This window comes from Chaetura pelagica, unplaced genomic scaffold, assembly GCF_000747805.2.
Source record: "Chaetura pelagica isolate M959 unplaced genomic scaffold, ChaPel_1.0 scaffold192, whole genome shotgun sequence".
NCBI classification, from domain to species: Eukaryota; Metazoa; Chordata; class Aves; order Apodiformes; family Apodidae; genus Chaetura; species Chaetura pelagica.
Window position 1 is genome coordinate 947,348 of NW_009952570.1, and position 18,515 is coordinate 965,862.

At 46.6% G+C, this 18,515-nt stretch overlaps 1 protein-coding gene across 2 annotated transcripts in view; it reads left to right on the top strand.

Annotated features, from left to right (window-relative positions):
- Positions 1–18,515, top strand: part of PPP2R3A (protein phosphatase 2, regulatory subunit B'', alpha) — a 45,328-nt gene that overhangs the window by 22,860 nt on the left and 3,953 nt on the right. For both annotated transcript variants that reach the window (XM_009993497.1, XM_009993498.1), the window contains exons 4-12: positions 878–980; positions 2,844–2,918; positions 8,067–8,153; positions 10,476–10,632; positions 12,592–12,640; positions 13,122–13,211; positions 14,121–14,296; positions 15,219–15,337; positions 16,964–17,070. In XM_009993497.1, the coding sequence (XP_009991799.1) occupies positions 878–980; positions 2,844–2,918; positions 8,067–8,153; positions 10,476–10,632; positions 12,592–12,640; positions 13,122–13,211; positions 14,121–14,296; positions 15,219–15,337; positions 16,964–17,070 (963 nt within the window). The remainder of the gene's footprint in view (positions 1–877; positions 981–2,843; positions 2,919–8,066; positions 8,154–10,475; positions 10,633–12,591; positions 12,641–13,121; positions 13,212–14,120; positions 14,297–15,218; positions 15,338–16,963; positions 17,071–18,515) is intronic.

The following is an 18,515-nucleotide window of genomic DNA, read 5'->3' on the forward strand; positions in this document are numbered from 1 at the left end:
TCTTTCCCTCTGAAGGCTGTGCATCTTTTTTTCTGGGAACATGACAACCAAATAAATGTAGTGTTGCTGGTGAAGCTAGACTGAACACAGCCGTAATTGTAAAACAGTTACCTTTAACTGCTGAAGCCTGTTTTCAAGTGTCTTAGTAGGAGGCCTGACTTTTCAGAAGGCTGCATGCTCACTGATCTCATTTGGAGTCTGTTTGGAGTTTAGTAATTGTGATACTTTACCAGAGCTTGTTTTAGTAGAAGACAGCGACAAGCTCTGGTGTCACAGATGCAAACTGTCAAGCCAAAGAATTGAGTTTACATGCTTGTCTAAATACTGATCCTACTATTCTTCTCATCAAGCTGTTCTCCATGACTTCCCTGCACAGCAGCCTGCTGGGCCAACGCTAACAAGGATTGCTCCCTTTTCCCTTCTGGAGAAGTTTTTCTGGTTGAAAATGTACTCACTGTAATTTGGCAACATCCTCAAATACTGGAATACAGTAAAGGATTAAATTGGAGAGCCTGTCTGTTATGGCCTCCCATATTGTCCTAGTGACTGCAGATGAGGTCAGTCATTATGCAGCATTTTGAAAAGTCAGGTTACTTACTAAGATGCTGTGGAAGCAAGAACAGTCTCCAGAGAGAGGCCTGTGAGAAACCTTGTTTACCACAGCCATGTTAACAAGAAAAAAAAGTTCCACTGCATGGAAGTACCTTGGTGTTGCTGAAGATACTGAAGAAAATGGGTGCTGCTAGCCTGAGGTCAGCTTTGCATGCTTCACAGTGTGGATGTGTTGTGTGACCTGTAACAAGGCAATCAGTAACCCATCTGCAGTTTGGCTTGTCCTGTGAGGTCCAGTTGAGGTAACACTTCATCTCTCTCCTAGAGTCCTTCATAACTGCCACGATGATGCATCCAGGTTCACACACCTTCTAGCAAAGCCTGGCTGTGACTACCTAGAGCAGGAGGACTTCATCCCTCTCCTTCAGGTAACTGCACCACCTCAGCAGTGGGTGGATGAGGAGAGCACTATGTTTCTTTTACAACTTATTTATTTTCATGTCTGTAACTGTTTACCTATGGCCTTGTGGACCTTTGGTTCAAACAGCACTGGGGTGGGCTTTATTTTGGGGTGAAATAGAAATAAGCATTTTAAGTGGACTATTTTGCATAAGTGCCAACCAGCTACATATCTTACTACAGTTGCTGAGGATTGTACAAGCTTTATTTGGTCTCTTGTCTCTTGTCAGGAAGGATTTGTATTTATCAGTGCTTGGTAACCAGGCTGAAATTTGCCCCATTTTTCTGGGTGGTCATTAGGAAAAATAGATGGTGCTGGTGACACTTCAGCACAGCATCAAAGCTTATTAGAAAAGTTGTAAAAGTTGCTTGACAAGGCAATTACAATTTAATTTCTCTAGCAAGTCTACCAGTTCAAATATGACATGGAAATATTTGCACAAGATTTTGTAGTTCTAATTGTTCTGTAAGTGCTAGAACACCAGTCTCACTGCTGATTGGAGGTTTTTTCCCCTTACATTCAGGCTAAATCTGTGCATCCTGATTTCATTTCTTTTCCTTTTATTCACATATAGTATTTTTAACAAAGCAAAGCACCATTATGTCATTATTTGTGGCCACTGAGGTATGCTCTGGTTAGGTTTAGGTTTTCTTTGTGGTTTCTCTAGAAATCAGGTCCCTCTGATCATCTGTTGATATTTTTCAGAGCTTTTCCACATATCCCTCAGTTTCTTACCCTATGTTACCCTCTCTGCAACACCTCTGTGGAGAGCCTTTTGTTGGGGAAAGATTTTTGTGTCTGCCCTGGGTATTCCTGTGTCTCAAACAAAACTAGGACTGTGATGGGTCAACTTTCTCATGTTCTTCTTAACCTTTTCTCCACTGGGCACAATGCCTTTCCTGATTGATAACAGCTCTGCTTTGTAGCTACTGGTGCAATCAAAGGCATGTACAGTCTTGTGTGTCAGTCACCCAGAGACTAGAAATATTGCATCATATTTCACCATCATATTAGAAATCAAGTTAGACTGGCCAAAATCTGGTCATGTCACACCCCTACAGGCACTGTGTCTGCACTGTCCTTGCTATCACAAGGACATATTGTCATGGTGTGCAAAAAGCAGATCTTTGAAAACTACTTTGGGTTGATTTTTTTAAGAGTAGAGGAGTCAGACGTGTAGAAACTACACAGACGTTCATTCACACAGGATCTGAGCAGCTTCTCCAGGTTTTCAGTCATGCACCTCCTGGCAGATTTGGCATCATGAGCCAAATGCTGATCTTGAGGAAGAGGCATCTCCCCGGGGAGTTCAAGTAAAGATTGGAAAAACATGGATCACACCTGCATGTATTCTGGGGTTCATAAGAGCTTTCATTGTTGTGGAGGACAAAAAAGGCAACTTTCTTAACCTTTCAAGGAATACTTATTTCTGACACAAAGTTCTAATATCTTAAATAAATGGAGAAGAAAAAAAATCTTGGAGAGGAGATAGTTGCATGGTCAGCTAACTAATTTTTTGTCTCGTTCAATGAAAATGGGATTTCATCTACTCACTAACTCTCTTCTGTGTTTTTCTGTCCTTAAGTAATTCAAAATGGCCCAGCAGGTGCATATTGCCCAGGAGGTGTGTCCTGCTTCTCCTTCTCCAAGGCTCCCTTGATAGACACCAAGTTGTCATTTCATGTTACGTTCATGTTCATAACATGTTATTGTTAGTGCTGCAAATACAGCTTCAAAAGTGAGCACAAGTTTTGGTTTTCAAACCCAGTAACTTCTTAATGTTTTAAAGGGGAAGAAACCCTGTTTCATTGTGTTTGGCCTTGCCTTGCAGGATGTGGTGGAGACGCATCCTGGCCTGACGTTCCTGAAGGACGCTCCGGAGTTCCACTCCCGGTACATCACGACGGTAGGCTGGCCCCTTCCATCTCCTGTCACACTGCTGCACCAACCCTCCCCTTGTCATTTGTCACATCAGCCAGTCCTGCAGGTTTTTTTTTTAAATAGGTGTTTTTAATATTCCTGGCAATTAGTTATTTTAAGGACAACTTCCAAAGGAAAAATGAGTCTGCCTGTGTGCACGAGAGGTGAATAATGATACTTTCTGGTCTTAAGCAAATGGATAACAGCAATTCCTTTGGCCTTTCATCCTGATGCAGGAAAATGAGAGGTCCTCTGTTGTTTTAAGAGCTGTTCATTTTTGCTGGGCTGCTGAGACATGGAACACTGTATGTTGGAAGATTCCTGTCACTTCCACATCTGGAGCATCCTCTGCATGCAGGAGTCTGCTGTCTGACTCACCTGCCTCTTGCCCTGGCCAGAAAGCCTGACTAGTCTTTCTGGGTCTCTGAGCTTTTGTGACCACTGCTTGTTCTTGGGTTTGGTTCTGTATCTTTGCTCACACTCTGCAGTTAGACTGGTGCTTTACCTGAATAAGTTTGTACTTTTTTTAAGCCTTTAGCTAGTCTCATGTTGGGTGTGAATCTGGATTAAAGGTATAACTATTAGGATGTCTTATCTGCAGTGGTAACAAATCCAAATAATGACAGACCTGATGGGAGCTGTATCCCAGCAGGGCTCAAGGGTTTAAATTTTGTGCTGTTTGCTTGCCAGCGTCTGCATGGGGGCCACACACTGGCAGCTGGGAGGTGGCTGGCAGACATGGGCTTGTTCCTGCTTGGAAGGAGCAGGTGGCAGAAAGGCAGCCTGATGCTCTAGGCAAATCCTGAACCGTCACACTCATGTTTCATGAAAATGTGCAACTACAGTCCATTTTAAGTGTTTAGATGCACTAGAAGGTGGCAGTGAACATCAGTGCATTATCAACGCGTTCAGTACCCAGGGAGCAAGACAACAGATCAGTTGTGTGTGGTGACTGGCCAGAGTAGGAGTGACAATGGCCAGGGGTTTATGGAGGTGCATGAATGGGTGAGTGTGGAAGGTGCCCGTGGCACAGGTATTTGGTGTTTAAAGTACATGGGGGGGCGGGCAGAGCTGAAAGGTGTAAGGTCATACTGGTGTTGGTTTCTGACTGCAATATCAACCACTTGTTCTTTGCCAGGGAGTGGCTCGAGATCCAGCACATGGCTGTCCTGGTGGCTGCTGGGTGGTGACAAAGGCAGTTCTGTGCATCTGCCTTCACAGGTTCCTTTCTCAAGTCATGTGCTGCTCCTGTGTGTTTTGGGGTCTAAAGGAGGGAGTAAAGGCAGGAAACAAATGCCTTTGCAGAGTAATCCCTTAAATGATCACACCTGGTATCCCAGAGCAGAAATTGCTGCAGTTTCTGGACCTCATCAGGGTGAAGTGCATGTTCTGATCTCAGAGACCAGCGGTGTGGAGCTTCAAGACAACTGAAGTGCAGACTGCTACTGAAAATGCAGCACCTTCTCCTTCCTCTCTCCCTTTCCACAACTTCCCTTGTGCCTGGTTGAAGTTCTGTGTGACGACCTTGAAGTGGTCACAGAAACGGACCCTTCATGAGAACATGAACCTCCTCAGTGTTTCTTGGACCTGCTTGTGTAACTGCTTGTGCTTTCCTACATCCATCTGAGCCATTTGGCACCCATACTCACAGTGCTCTGACACAGGTGGCTCCCCAGGCTTGCAGCAGGAGGTGGGTGCTGGTGGTCGAGGTAAAGGGTGTGTAGTGGCCATTCCTACAAAGCTGTGATGCTCTTCACAGGACAATGTTGTTCTGGGTGTCTGTGCTGACAGACAGATCCCTTCTGAGCTCAGGGGGTTTGGCCTTGGCCTGATCACTGAGTTGGAGCCGAGTCAAACCTTGGGAGACAGTCTGTTAGGTCATGTTATTTCCATCTGGAGTGGCTGTTCTGGGCCCCCTGGGGCAGTGGCTCTCCTCTCTGACACCAGGAGTTCCTGTTGCTCACATCTTTCACAGGCAGTTCAGTGCTTCTCTCTCTTTAATGTTACAAAATTCAGTATTTCCACCAGGAAGTAATGAAGGAAACAGCTTTGTCCTTGGATTTTGAGACCACGTGGATCCTTTTGATGCCTTCAAGGTAGAGTGCCTTACATCTGCTAACAGTGACAGAAAGCTCTATTTGCTGCAAAGGCAGGAATTACACTCTGGTTTTGTGTTACAGGTGAGGGCCATAAGGAGACACTGGGTTTGTGTTCAGTGCTGGGTACAGCATCAGTTGGTGGAGATGACCTGGAGAGCCAGCTGTCTAGTACGGTAAGATGTGTGCGCATGTTTCTTTTTTTTTTGCCTACCTCTGGATAGATTTAGATAGATTGTGCCTTTTGGATACAATAGGTTGTAATTTAATCAGTGTCAGGCTCTGTGAGCTGACTGCATTGCCACTATCCTAAACTACTTGTGTTTCTTTCCACAGAGACCAACTCCTGGAGCTGGAGAAGATGAAGAATATCACATGGCATTTATTGTCAAAGCTTTAAAATGGGCCTTCTCCCAAAATGTTCAAACAAGGCTCAGAGTTAGCACTGTATGCTGTTGTCAAAAAGCTGAGTCAGCTAAAAACAGCTTGGCAAAATATTCTACTTGTTGAAAAGTGCTTCAGCTTATGCAGTATCACCAATGCAAGTGTGTAAGAGGAGGGTGGCCTACAGGGTTTAATAAAGCTTTGTGGGGTTTTTCTGTGCTTCTGTTCCTCTATGGGAAGACTGGGAAAGGTCTAGAACTGACCTATCAGTGGTTTGAGTCCTGAAGGTACATTACATGAGGATCATGGTCAAATAGGAAGGGGCTCCCCCTTCCAAAGCTGTGCTCAATAACCTTCCATGCTGGCTCAAAACGAAGCCAGTTAAGGTTTTCAGTAAGGCATAACTGACAAGTGTGGTTTGAATGCTGCAAATCATCTCTGCCTGTGTGATTATGTTCTGGGGTGTTTCCCAAATGCTTTTTTTGACACTTTGGTTTTCCCAAACTGGAAAGGAAAGAGAGAATTATTGGTATTTTATACTGATGTATATGCACCATGTACTATTCATTGAAACTGGACCATTGTTTGAATAGTAAAGCCTGAACTGAGTGACTGGACATGGTAAAAGAGATTAAAAGAGATCCTGTTTTACTTCTGAATGCCTTCTTTTCACATCTAGGTGAGGAAAGAGCAGGTGGAACATCTTTTATCAAATAGCCTGTCATAGAAACAGTTTCTTACACATCACAAATGAGGATATTTCATAGTCTTTTATTGCTTTGCAGGCAGAGGAAAAGAAAAAAGATTGCTGGTTCTTGGGATTGTATTTTTGAGTCTTTGGGATGGTGTGAAAATCCTGTATCTTAGAATTGCTGCAGAGTTGACAGGTGTGATAATAGGTTATATATGAGGTGAGACCCACTCCAGTCTCTGAACTGTTTTGCAGTCTGAAAGCAAAGGCCAAACAAAGTCCAAAAATAGTCCAGAATGGCAGTGGCTGCCAGAGACATTAAAGAAGAAACAAACAGCTGCTTCATTGTGCTTAAGACCAGAAAAGATCATTGTGATTACCTAGTCTGGCCTCTTACAGGCCATAGAACATTGCTTAGGGATTGCTGTAGGTGGGATAGAAGGGGTTTTTTGTTGTTGTTTTTTTTTTTAACTGAATTGACATTCAACTTAAGAAGGACATCCATCTTTGAAGTCTGGAGTGGTAAAGAGCCTACAGTGTTTCTTTGGGACTTGTCCCAGTGCTTAATCAATGGCAGTGTGGAAGAAATGCACTCTTATTTGTCTGAATTATGCTGACTTCAGCTTCTAGTTTTGTGTTTCATGGGAGACAAAAAGTCCTCCTGCTGTCCCTCATCTCCCCATGCAGACTTCTAAGAACCAGGACAGCTACCTGTAGGTGTCATGCTCAGCTAAACTGAAGATACCTGCTCTCTTCAGGATACATTTTGAGTCCTCAAATCATTCCTGTTGCTCTCAATTTTATTTGTGCCCATCAGCAGTTACTGCAGACTGTTGGCAACAGTCTTGTGCTTGGTTCTTGATCTGTTCTGGGCTAAGAACAGATGTGACTGAGTCCAGGCATGGCCCTTAAATTGTGGTTGCCGATGTGAAGCTTGTTCTAGCTAAGAAATAAACCCATTCCATTTAATTTGTTAACCCAGTTAATTCCTGTGATGTCCATATTGTTGTGTAAAGTTAATTTTCATGTTGGAATAACATGCACTGTTAAGATTTACCAGAATTCTAGGATAGTATGTCAGAGACATCAGAAGTTTGCTTGGATGAGGTTTGGTCAACAAGAATTGTATTCCATCGTTTTCAGTGCTGATAGTGAAATTTATTGTAACTCTACTTGCTCTTGTTGGAGATGTTTATTTGTTGTTGTTTCCCATGTTAAGTTTGTTCTTGCATTTGCTTTTGGGCATTTTCCCCACTCTGATACTTGACAAGCCAACCCTGAGCAGACTAGGAAGGGCTCAGCCTTCCTCAGGTGCTTGGGAGTGTTCTCAGTCTCACTCTGAACCACTTCTTCTAGGTTCTCACCAGCCCGTGTTCCCCCCAGGCTTTTCACTCACTTTCACCAGGGGCAGATGAGTAAAGGAGACAAATGAGGTTAACACCTACTGAAGATAAATGCAGACAGATAATCTCTATTGCTTACTTAAAGTGGAGCCACCAAGAGAATGAGGCATTGTTGTAGACACAATCGGTCAGACAGCAATTGTGGCTTTCATTTACATGTCCTGTTTCCCCTTCAAAAGTCCTGACTTTTTTCTGATGCAGACACTAGTTCAGTTGAGATCCATGCAAGCTGCAGTATCCAAAACCTGAAAAACTCAGTTTCAAAGTGGTTGACTGCACTTTGAACATACTCCCTGACATAAATAATGATCTGCATGCTCAAGGATGTGAATTTTCAGATCAGTGAAAATGTTTGCAAAGTGGAAATGGATAATTCTGTTCCGGAAACAAGTGTTACTTTCAGTTTGCACAGTGAGCTAAGGAGAGCAGTATGTACAAAAGAGTTCTCAAAAGTAAGTTCCTTAGGATGAGTGAATAGACAAAATGAAGTTGCTGCATTTAAATTCCCAAACTGGTGTATTTCAGGAGTTGATTTCAAGAGCACTGTTCCTGTGTTGCAGGTGATACAGAGAATATTCTACACAGTCAATCGATCCTGGTCTGGGAAGATCACTCTGACTGAGCTGAGGAAAAGCAACTTCTTGCAGGTACGTTAGTTTCTGCCAGGACAAGATGCAGACACATCACACCTTTATTCCTCTGGCTGTGTACTCTGTGCCAGGGAGCTGTGCCTGGTTTGTTGGGAGGAAGGGCAAATGCTCACTGCCAGGGAGTGCTGGAGTGAATGGCAGAGTTCTGTCTGGAGGTGAGAGAAGCCCAGGGACTGCAGTAGCTAAGAAGGGTGCTGGTGGGAGGTTGCCTGGCACCAGCTCTGAAGCTGCATGGAGCAGATTGGCTCTTGGCTCCTGGTGGAGCTGAAGAAGAGGCCAAGCAAGACTCAGCAGTGCACTTGTGCTGGGTGGCTGAGGAGCAGCAAAGAAGAGCTGCTGGGCTGCCCACAGCAGGTGCTGGGTTGGACAGCCATTTTCCTGGCTCCCCACCAGCAATTGGCCACTGCCAATTGGTCAGGCATGTTGTGCTGCACAAGGGGGAGATCCTGCATCTCAGGAGCTGATTTCCACTCTGCAGAAAGGTTCATGAGGGGAGCTTAGTTCTTGTTACAAACCCTGTGGTGTATCCTTATGTTGGGCAGAAATTTCAGGATTTGAATCTCTGGCCTCTGTATGTTTTGCCCAAAAGAGCACCAGGATAAAACTGGCCGAGGCTGTTCCACTCTAGCCCTAGAAGGTCTTTAGGCTGAAAGGTTAAGGACTCAGCTAAAGCAGTGAAACTCCCTGCTGCATGCTGTTCTGCCAGGATCTACAGCTGCAGTCTGCTGTCCTCCTCAAGCATGAGTTCACACTCCTTTCAGACACCTCCTGCCCTACTGATCACATCAGCTAATGAAAAACATCAGTGTTCCTTTGGATTGGCTCATGCACCCCAAGCCCTCTGATCCCAGTTCCTCCCTAACCTCTTAAATACGTCCTTCCAACTTATCCTGCATCTTTATTCACTCATTTACTCCCTTTGTACACTCTTCCCTTCTTCTCATTCTGTATTCTATCTTTCTCTATCTGTATTCTTTCTTTTCTCTCTCTTTCATCTCCTGCAGCAGGGAAGTTCAGCTCTGGGACTGTAATTTTGAGGCAGTTCTTTGCTGCAAGTGTAAATGGCATATTTTGGCATGAGCTATAAAAGAAAAACACTAGTTACTGAAAAACCTCCCCAGGTGATTATCCTCTGCAAAGAAATGGAAAGACCTACAAAGAATCTGAGGAGGCTAATGAGTGACTGCTCAGAGGGAAACTTGGGTGTCACCAAGTGCAGGTCTGCCAGTGCCATCCTGTTGTCCCTGCCTGAAATTTCACTGAACCTGGTGGCTAATGGGATGTGGGAGTTTTCCTGAGGCTCAGATGGGTTCCTTGGTTGTGGAGATGACTGCAAGTTGATGTTGAGCTATCAGGGCCTCCATGTAGCACAGCATCTGTTTGTAGGGTCATGGGTGGAAGGGCCACTAAGCCTGCCTGCTCAGACACAGCTCGCCTGGGGAGCTCTTGGGCTCTCACCTCCTCCCTTCCTAGAGGCTGGGGCAGGGGAGGACAGACCTGGAGCTCACCAGAGCCTGATGGCTTTTCACGTCCTGGAGCCATCATTTATTAGACTGCAAAAGCTGCCTGGTGTCCCCTGGCCTCAGCACTAGGAGAAGGGCACACAGGGAGGTGGCACTGGTGAACATGTGCCCTCCACCATGGGGGTGGAGGATGAAGGTGGATGTGAAACAGGAATGAAACAACGACATGATTACTAAATGTTTTGTAGGAAGACATGTAAACAGATGCCATGGTTGAAAATCTGTCTGAGCCTCAGAGTTATACCAGATTAATTCCTGTCAGTGACAGCCCAGGAAAATCAGTGTGATTGGTTTGGTCTGCTTGGGGTCCCTCCCTCCTTCCCCAGTCCAGGCATGAGTCTGGAGCTAGACTTGATTTGCCCTTCAGGAGCCAGGCAAGGATGTGAGATGTGTAAAGATTATCTCAATTCCTCTGGAGAGCTGTGGACTTGCTATTGTAAATGGCTCTAAGAGTCTCTGCTGCAGGTCAGAGGTGTTTCACAAAAGGATCCAACTGAGGTAGCAGTTGTGCACTTGTGCCTACCTCACTCTTCACTATAGCTGAAAAGAAGCAGAGATTGTTCCCAAGGGTGGCAGAAATACTGTGCATAGACAGACTAAGCAGGGTAACCAAGCCAGATGCTCTCCAAGTGCCTGTTGGGGAATGCAGCAACAAAAGCTCCTCCAGGGAGAGAGGCTGCATTTTGAATGAGCTCTCAGAGCTGTATTCACCCACCTTTCATGGAGGTCAGGAGATCAGCTGCTGCACTGCCTCTTTGTCTAGGTTTAACTTCCCACCTTATTTGTGCTCTTTCAGACTCTTGCTCTCTTGGAAGAAGAAGATGACATCAATCAGATCACAGATTATTTTTCCTACGAGCACTTCTATGTCATATACTGTAAATTCTGGGAGCTGGACACTGACCATGATCTTTACATCAGCCAGAAGGACCTGGCTAGGTACAGTGATCAAGGTATGTTGCCTGCACACTGCCCTGGGACCAAAGGGATTGCTGACAATAGAGCATCTCCACTAAAGAGCAAAGTCTAAGTTTAGGTTGGTTCATCTGATGCCTCAAAATGTGTAGATGGAGCCATCCATCTCTTACACAAATGCTGATTTGCAGAGCCAGGTGTAAGGGCTCAGACCCATAGAAGTGCAGTTCACACTATTCTGCTTCTGCTCACCTGTGGGTCACTGCCAGGACAAGCTAAATCCATGTCTTGAAACTTACTTATGATTGATCTACTAAGCGTTTTGCGGGCACTTGGAAGTAGGGACAGAAGGACAAGCCCATGTGGACTTCAAGGATTCTTGAAGTGCAATCTCGTTGTGCGTGAGAGAAATTCCAGAGTCCAGTGAAGCTTGGGGAATTTCAACTGGTAGATGCACCCTGGAGAGCATCTCTTGAGTTCATTGTGGAACTCCTTTCCACAAGGTTAGCAGATGCTATGAGTTTTCAAAGGCTCAAGGGCCATGGATAAGTTAATGGAATACAAGTTGTCCAAGGGCTGAAAAATCCAAAGGCAGTTGTTCTGTATGGCTTGTGCTGGACGGAGCCCTCAGGTCAGTTGGTTTTAGGATTACCCATGTTCTGAGAGCATGATATGCCCTTCAGCACTCATGTAATGTCTTGGACAAGAGTATTGACCAGCAGGTTTGATCCTGAAGTCAAAATCTTCTTGGATTGTTCTCTGTGGTTGCTGCACTTGCTTGGGAAAGTAGATCTGGGACAGAGAACCAGGCTTGGGGAAATGGGATGTTTGGACACAATGGCAGGAAAGGTGGTGTGTGTGGTAAGGTGTTGTAGGGTTACAGGGACCTGGAGGCGTGTGTGACAGGTTGTCAGGCATTGCTGGGACTCTGGGGATGGGGACAGCATTTTGAAGGAGCCAAGACCCTAGTGGGCTGAAGTAAGAAAGAAGGAAAGAGAGTGACAGTGCTGTAGAGATGAGTGTGTCAGAGTGGTGTGGTAGCCCACAGGTCTGAGTGTGGGTGTTCACAGGAAGGCTGTGGGAATTCTGGCAGTCACAGGATCAGGAGCGTTGATAATAGGGCTGGATGAGGTGAGGATGGAGGAGTATCTGCCCTGGGGTAGGTGACATGGGAGACTTGGAGGCTGGGGGGTGGGGCTGGAGCCTTATTTGAGCAGGAGGCTCCCAGAGTGCTGAGACAAAGGCAGGTGGCAGTGGGCAGGGGAAGGGGAGGAGCTGGCAGGGAAGGGGTCCAGCAGCCTGGTGCCCAGTGCTCTGAGGGTGCTGCAGGTGGGGTCTGCCTGGCTGGGGTGTCAGAGCGTGGCAGGACTGCAGCAGTGATGGAGCATGGGCAGAAGGAGCTACAGGGGGGTCTGAAGGAAGTGTGTCTGCAACCTTGGGTCAGCCTGCAAACCCTGGTGCTTGCTTGGCTGGGGTGTCCCTGCCATAACAGTCCATCCCACACATTTCCTGGCTGGCAGTGCCCTCCCACTCCCTTGAAACTGCTCATTTTTCATTGCCCTTCCCTGCAGCAGGGTTGCCACAGCCTGTGCTCTGCTAAGAAGTGTTTTGCAGGGATTTCATGTGGGGTTTTTGCTCGGTAACTCATTTTCTTTTTGCAGCACACACTGAAATAGCCTGCTGCCATCAGCAGCACTTGCTTATGTGACAAATCCTGCTGCAGCAAAGTAGGAGGGACACTGCCTATGCCCAAGAATCTGGATAACACATAGTTGCCATATTTGTGGGGAAATGGGGTGTCTGGGGGAACACAAAAGCCCCCTGGGGGAAATTATCTCTGTTTTTTACAAAATGTTGCTAAACAGAGACAAGTGGCTAGACAGACAATGCAGACAGAGCTCTGGGAACTTGCTTTGTGTGGACTGAGCATAAACAACTGGTTGTAGTTATCCCTGTGACCTGTAGTTTCATTTCCTTTGTGTTCCCTTTCTTTCCAGCTTTATCAACCAGGATCATTGAGCGGATATTCAGCGGTGCTGTGGTGAGGTGAGGAGTGGGAAACTAGTGGGGGGTAGGAACTAAGGGAATTTCTGTCAGGCTGACTAAAAATGTTCCTCTCAGAAGTCCCCAGTAATCAGAATGGTTTCCAACATGGTGCCCCAGTTGGGGCTGCTTGAAAATGGAGTGAGACTTCTGGGTATCTTAAGAAAACAAATGAACTAATCCCAAAGGATGAGAACCTACAGAGCTCAGTGTAGAACAAGCTGTGAAGTCTCTGAAAACTAAACCAGCCCAGCACTTGGGAGGGAGGGGATGTGGGAGATGAGGCTCAGCTGTGCGGGGACAGCGGGGGAGCAGGTGCTGTGCAGGGACTGGTGCTGCAGAGGGCAGGGAGTGCAGGCTACATGGGTGACAATGATTTGGGGTTTTGATAAACACGTTTGATAACATTCTGAGGAGTTAGGAGCCTGGTGATTTGGGTTTTTTTGTTTGTTTGATTGGGGTTTTTTTCCCATGTGTCTTCCAGAGGCAATGCAGTTCAGAGGGAAGGCCGCATGAGTTACGCTGATTTCGTGTGGCTCCTGATTTCAGAGGAAGACAAAAGGAGCCCTACAAGGTCTGACTGGCTTCTGTGCTGTAGTAAAAGTATTGAGATGAGCAGATAAGATCATAGAGAGAGACTTCTGTGACCTACTGCTTTCTACAAGAGTCAGCAGCTTGGGTTCCAGGGATGGTTAGGAAGAAAGCAACTTACTGACAATGTTTGGTCAAATAGTTGTGAGAGTCCAAGGGAGGCTACAAGGATGATGGAGGGGCTGAAACACCTGATGGGGAAAGGCTGAGAGACCTGGGGCTGTTCAGTCTAGAGAGGAGAAGACTGAGGGGGCATCTAATTAATGTCTATAAATACATGAGGGCATCAAGAAGGCAGGGACAAGCTCTTGTCACTTGTGCCCTGGGACAGGACCAGGGGCAATGGGTTCAAACTGGAGCCCAGGAAGTTCCACCTCAACATGAGGAAGAACTTCTTTCCTGTGAGGATGACAGAGCCCTGGGACAGGCTGCCCAGAGAGGCTGTGGAGTCTCCTTCTCTGGAGCCTTTCCAGCCCTGTCTGGATGCCTTTCTGAGTGACCTGCCCTAGTTGTTGTTCTGGGCTTTTTTGGTCTTGCTCTGGGTTGGACTCAATGATCTTCAGAGGTCCCTTCCAACCCCTAATATTCTGTGATTCTGTGAATCAGGCAGGGACTGAGGCAGGAATGAGCCAGTTGAGCTGCAGCACAGTGGACAGGTGCTACAGCTGCCAGGTGAAACAGGCCCTCAGCATTGCTGTGGTCACAGGCCACCTGGGAGACTGTCAGGAGGTGCTCTCAAGGGTTACCCAGTGCCCTGAGCCTTCCCTAGGATATTTTTATGCCAGCCTTGGAGCAGAAGAGCATTAGAGGATGGGGGAAGGGGAATGTGCATTGCTGCAGTCTGTGTGGATTGCCCAGGGCTGTGCTTTCACTGGTCCTGTCTCTGCCCCAGCATTGAGTACTGGTTTCGGTGCATGGACCTGGATGGGGATGGAGTCCTCTCCATGTATGAGCTGGAGCACTTCTATGAGGAGCAGTGTGAGCGGATGGAAGTGATGGGCATAGAGCCACTGCCTTTCCATGACTTGCTGTGTCAGATGCTTGATCTTGTAAAGCCAGAGAGGGAAGGTGAGTCCTTTTCAGTGGGGGTTTTCATCCTCTTGGATCTGTGGTGGCTGGATAAAGTCATGTCCCTGTGAAACCAATCTATGGGTAGAGATTGTGAAACCAGTCTGTGTGTTAGAATCACAGGGCTGAAATTGCTGATCAGGGTCCAAGTGAACAGTGGCTAGTGTGCCATGATGTCCTGCATTGGAGGCTTAAACACTCAAGAGACCTTGAGAGAGTTGGGGTGTTCAGCCTGGAGAAGAGAAGGCTCCAGGGAGACCTTAGAGCACCTTCCAGTGCCTGAAGGGGCTCCAGGAAAGCTGGGGAGGGACTTGGGACAAGGGCAGGGAGGGAGAGGACAAGGGGGGATGGATGAAAACTGGAAGAGGGGAGATTGAGGTGAGACATGAGGAGGAAATTCTTTGTTGTGAGGGTGGTGAGAGCCTGGCCCAGGTTGCCCAGGGAAGCTGTGGCTGCCCCATCCCTGGCAGTGTTGAAGGGCAGGTTGGGTGAAGATTGTGCAGCCTGGTCTGGTGGGAGGTGTCCCTGCCCATGCAGGGGGGTTGGAACCTGATGATCTTAGGGGTCCTTTCCAACCTTCAACATTCTACTCTGTGAATTAACTTGCTGGGACTGGAGAAACAAATCTTGTTTGTTCCAGCTGGGGGATGTGCTGACAGTCTGGGTTATGAAACTGGACCATCCCTATTCATCACATTCCTTCATATTTGACATGAATTTGAAAGGCCTCCATATGTATGTGAGATTTAAGCCTAATAAATGTACCCAGTTACTGAATAATCTTAAAATCCTTGACTGACTTGGGAAGAAATGTAATATTGTAGCATACTGGTGTTATAATCAACCTTCAGTAAGAGTGACAAGGAACGAGGTCTCACTAAGAACTCAGCAGCACAATCATGTGGTGGTTTTTCTTCTGTAGGAAGAGTAACCCTACGAGACCTGAAGAGGTGCAGAATGGCTCATGTCTTCTACAACACCTTCTTCAATTTAGAGAAATACCTGGACAATGAACAGAGGGATCCCTTTGCAGTGCAGAAGGTACAAATCACCTTTATTTCTAAGTACAGGCCTTCTCAAACCCATCTTTGGAATGCAGTTGGATGTAAGGAAAATCCAACTGAGCAGAAGAAAAGCTTTTTCAAAAGGAGGGTGGTCAAATACTGGAACAGGTTGCTCAGAGAGGTTGTGCAGCTTTTATATTGGAGGTCTTCAAGATGTCCCTGGACAAAGCCTTGAGCTGACCTCACAGCAAACTCTGAATTGAGCAGTGTCTGGGACTAGAGACCTCCTGGGTCTCTTCCAGGCTGAACTGTGCTGCTGTTATATGATCCTGTTGCCAGCACCCATCCCACTACAGCAGCACAGGCAGAGCAGTGTGTGATTCTAGAGGGTGACCAGACCCTGCTGAGCTGCACTGACTGAAAAGGGGACTCAGCTGCACTAGAGGGCAACCTGGTTTGCTCAGTTTAGAAAGGAGCTGTGAGATTCAAAACCTGAGATCCCATTTGTCTCTTCCCATCTCCTACACATGATGCAGTCAGAAGTGTAGGCTCCATGTGAATTTTTATTAGACATTCAGGTTGGAATCTGATCCGTAAAACAGCAATTACCTCATGGCTGATGCAGAACCAGAGACAGACCTTCTTCCAGCACAGGGCTGAGGCAGCTGAGATGCCACCTCTGTGACCACGCATGTGACTGCTGAGATGGAAGGTCTGGATATTGTAGGTGGTGCCTGGGTTACCAGCCTGGCTGCACTCTCATTCCTCATCCTCTCTTCCCAAGCAGGGATGGTGGCTTTTGTGTTGCACAGTTGTTGCTCACCACTAACAGTGGGATGTTGAGGAACCTGGGTTTTGCCAGCTGTTGGTCCAGAGCCCCTCACCTCTGGCTCCCCCTGCAGATCCAGGGAAACCAGATGTGTCCACAGCCTAAAGACTGTCTCCCAGAAGCCTCTTAGCTGGTCACAGCACAGTAAAGTGGTGGGGATGCCAAAACCAGCTCTGGGTTCCTGCCAGCTCTTCCCACATCACCTGTTAAGAGGAACTTTGTGGTTCTATGATTCAAGGCTTACATATATTCCAATCCAGAACCTTTCCACTTTGGATTCTTTGTTTAAAGTGGATCCTCATCAGAGCAGCCAAGTGGGGCTGGGGGGGGTCACTTACTTTCCCCATCTTACAGTAAATGGCAGAGGGCCAAATGTTCATAAGGATGTTATGCTGTGACCTTCTTTCAAACTTGCCCAAGCCGAGCAGATTGTGAGGAGTTTCTCCAAAGATCACTTACAATTAATATTCAAGGAGTGATTTAAAACCACTAAGTTCTTTAACCAATGGCAAAGTGCACAGACACGGGGCTTGCTGAGCTGGAGCAGCTCTTGACATTCAGCATTTCTGAAATGAAGCAGGCACAACTTGTTGGCAGCTTGGGTCACACCCTGAGCTGTACAGACTAAGGGGTGGTGGTGTTTTTTTCATAGCCATCTAGGTGTAGATGTTAAAATAGTTTGAGTTAATTGTGAATCTTTCGGGTAAGGTAATTTTTGACTTAGCTGTTTCTACACTGTTGCTAAATATTCCTAGAACTGCTGTTACACAGACCTGTTGTAAGCAGCTGTAGAGAGGTGTGGACATGGTGTGCTTGACTGTCTGGTTTCCTTAGGACATGGACAACGACAGCCCTGAGCCCTCAGACTGGGACAGATTTGCTGCTGAGGAGTATGAGATCCTGGTGGCTGAGGAGTCTGGGAACGAGCAGCTACAGGAGGGGTAAGCACAGGCAGTGCCCTGCCCTGGGGACACACTGCTGGGCTCCAGCTGAGATCTGGTAGGAGCATGTGGATGCCGATTTGAACAGAGGGAGTGGATTTGTGGACTTGCCATTTGGACTCAGCACTGGAGCGTGGGAAGACTGGACCAGTTGCTCCAGAAGGCAGCACTGGTGCATGTGTCACAATGGCTTATTTGTGGGCAGCCACTGGGATCAGCTGCACACACTGTGGTAAGGACAAGGCCTTTTTTCTTTTGGCAACCATATAAAAAAAGAGATCAAATGACTTTTGCAAGTCTCGGCCACGTACTTAATGTCACATCATCACAGATGAGAAGCTGCAGCTCTGTTACATCTATTTTACTTAGTGGGTATTTTCTTCAGTCAAATGATTTTACCTTCTGCCAAACTTTATGCCTGTTAGTCTGTGCTCTTCGTGAGCTGTTTCAGTGCTTTCATTCATCTGCTGTGTCTGTTCAAACTGTTTCTTTCTGTCACTGGTGGTTTCTGCAATACCCACACTCGTTTTTGGAGCATTCTATAAAATGATGGGCAGACACTCCAGCTGTCCTTAAGAGTCAATAAATGCAGGCAGAGCAGTTGCTCCAGATCCTCTCTTTGTGCAAGAGCTTCCTTCAAAGGCTCCTGATATACTCAGTATAATGACCTTTTAGATTTGTGTCTGTGTTAGTATCTTCTTGAGAATATTTCTCTAGAGGTCTCCAGGTTAATACAACAAACATCCAAAGAATGCCTGACCTCTGGAAATCTTGCATGATTCAGGATTTCATCCATTCTTGGATGTAGAGCCATTAAAGTAAGGAGCACTGAGAAGATTGCATCATTTTCAGAACTTCCCACACTGGAAGTTGCTGGGGATAAGAGCAGCACCTACTAATTAGCCCCAGAGATTTGGAAAGCTCTGGGGAGCCAGGCTTCCCTCTCTGCCTGTGATGTGCATCCAAACAGCTACGGGCTGTTCCCTCATCTCCTTGGAGCTGCTTTGCCTTTTTGTGGCCTTCACAATGGAAGATGAGGTAACACAGGATGGAAGATAAAATTGCTCTGTCTCCTTCAGCTGCTTTGCAACACCTGCCTTCTCAGCACAGAAAAGAACTAGGAGGCAGTTGTGGAAATTTTGCAGGACCATGGATCCCCAAACTCACCAAAAAATGGAGGAAAAGTGGCAGGGGATGTCAGGGTTTTGAAGTCTTGTCTGAAACAGCTCTGTCTTCCTCTACAGAGCATGTCAGCAGCCTTGCTGCTTGCTTTTAAGAGCCCCTGAAAGCTCTGTAGTCATGGCAGCAGGATTAGATCTCATTTGTGGAGCATAGCAACAGGCCAAGCAGGAGAAAAGGAAGGGAAAAAGAAAAACAAAGAGCTTGGATGCCCAGACAAATTTGCCAGAAACAGGCATTGAGGTTTTGCAAATACATTATTCCTG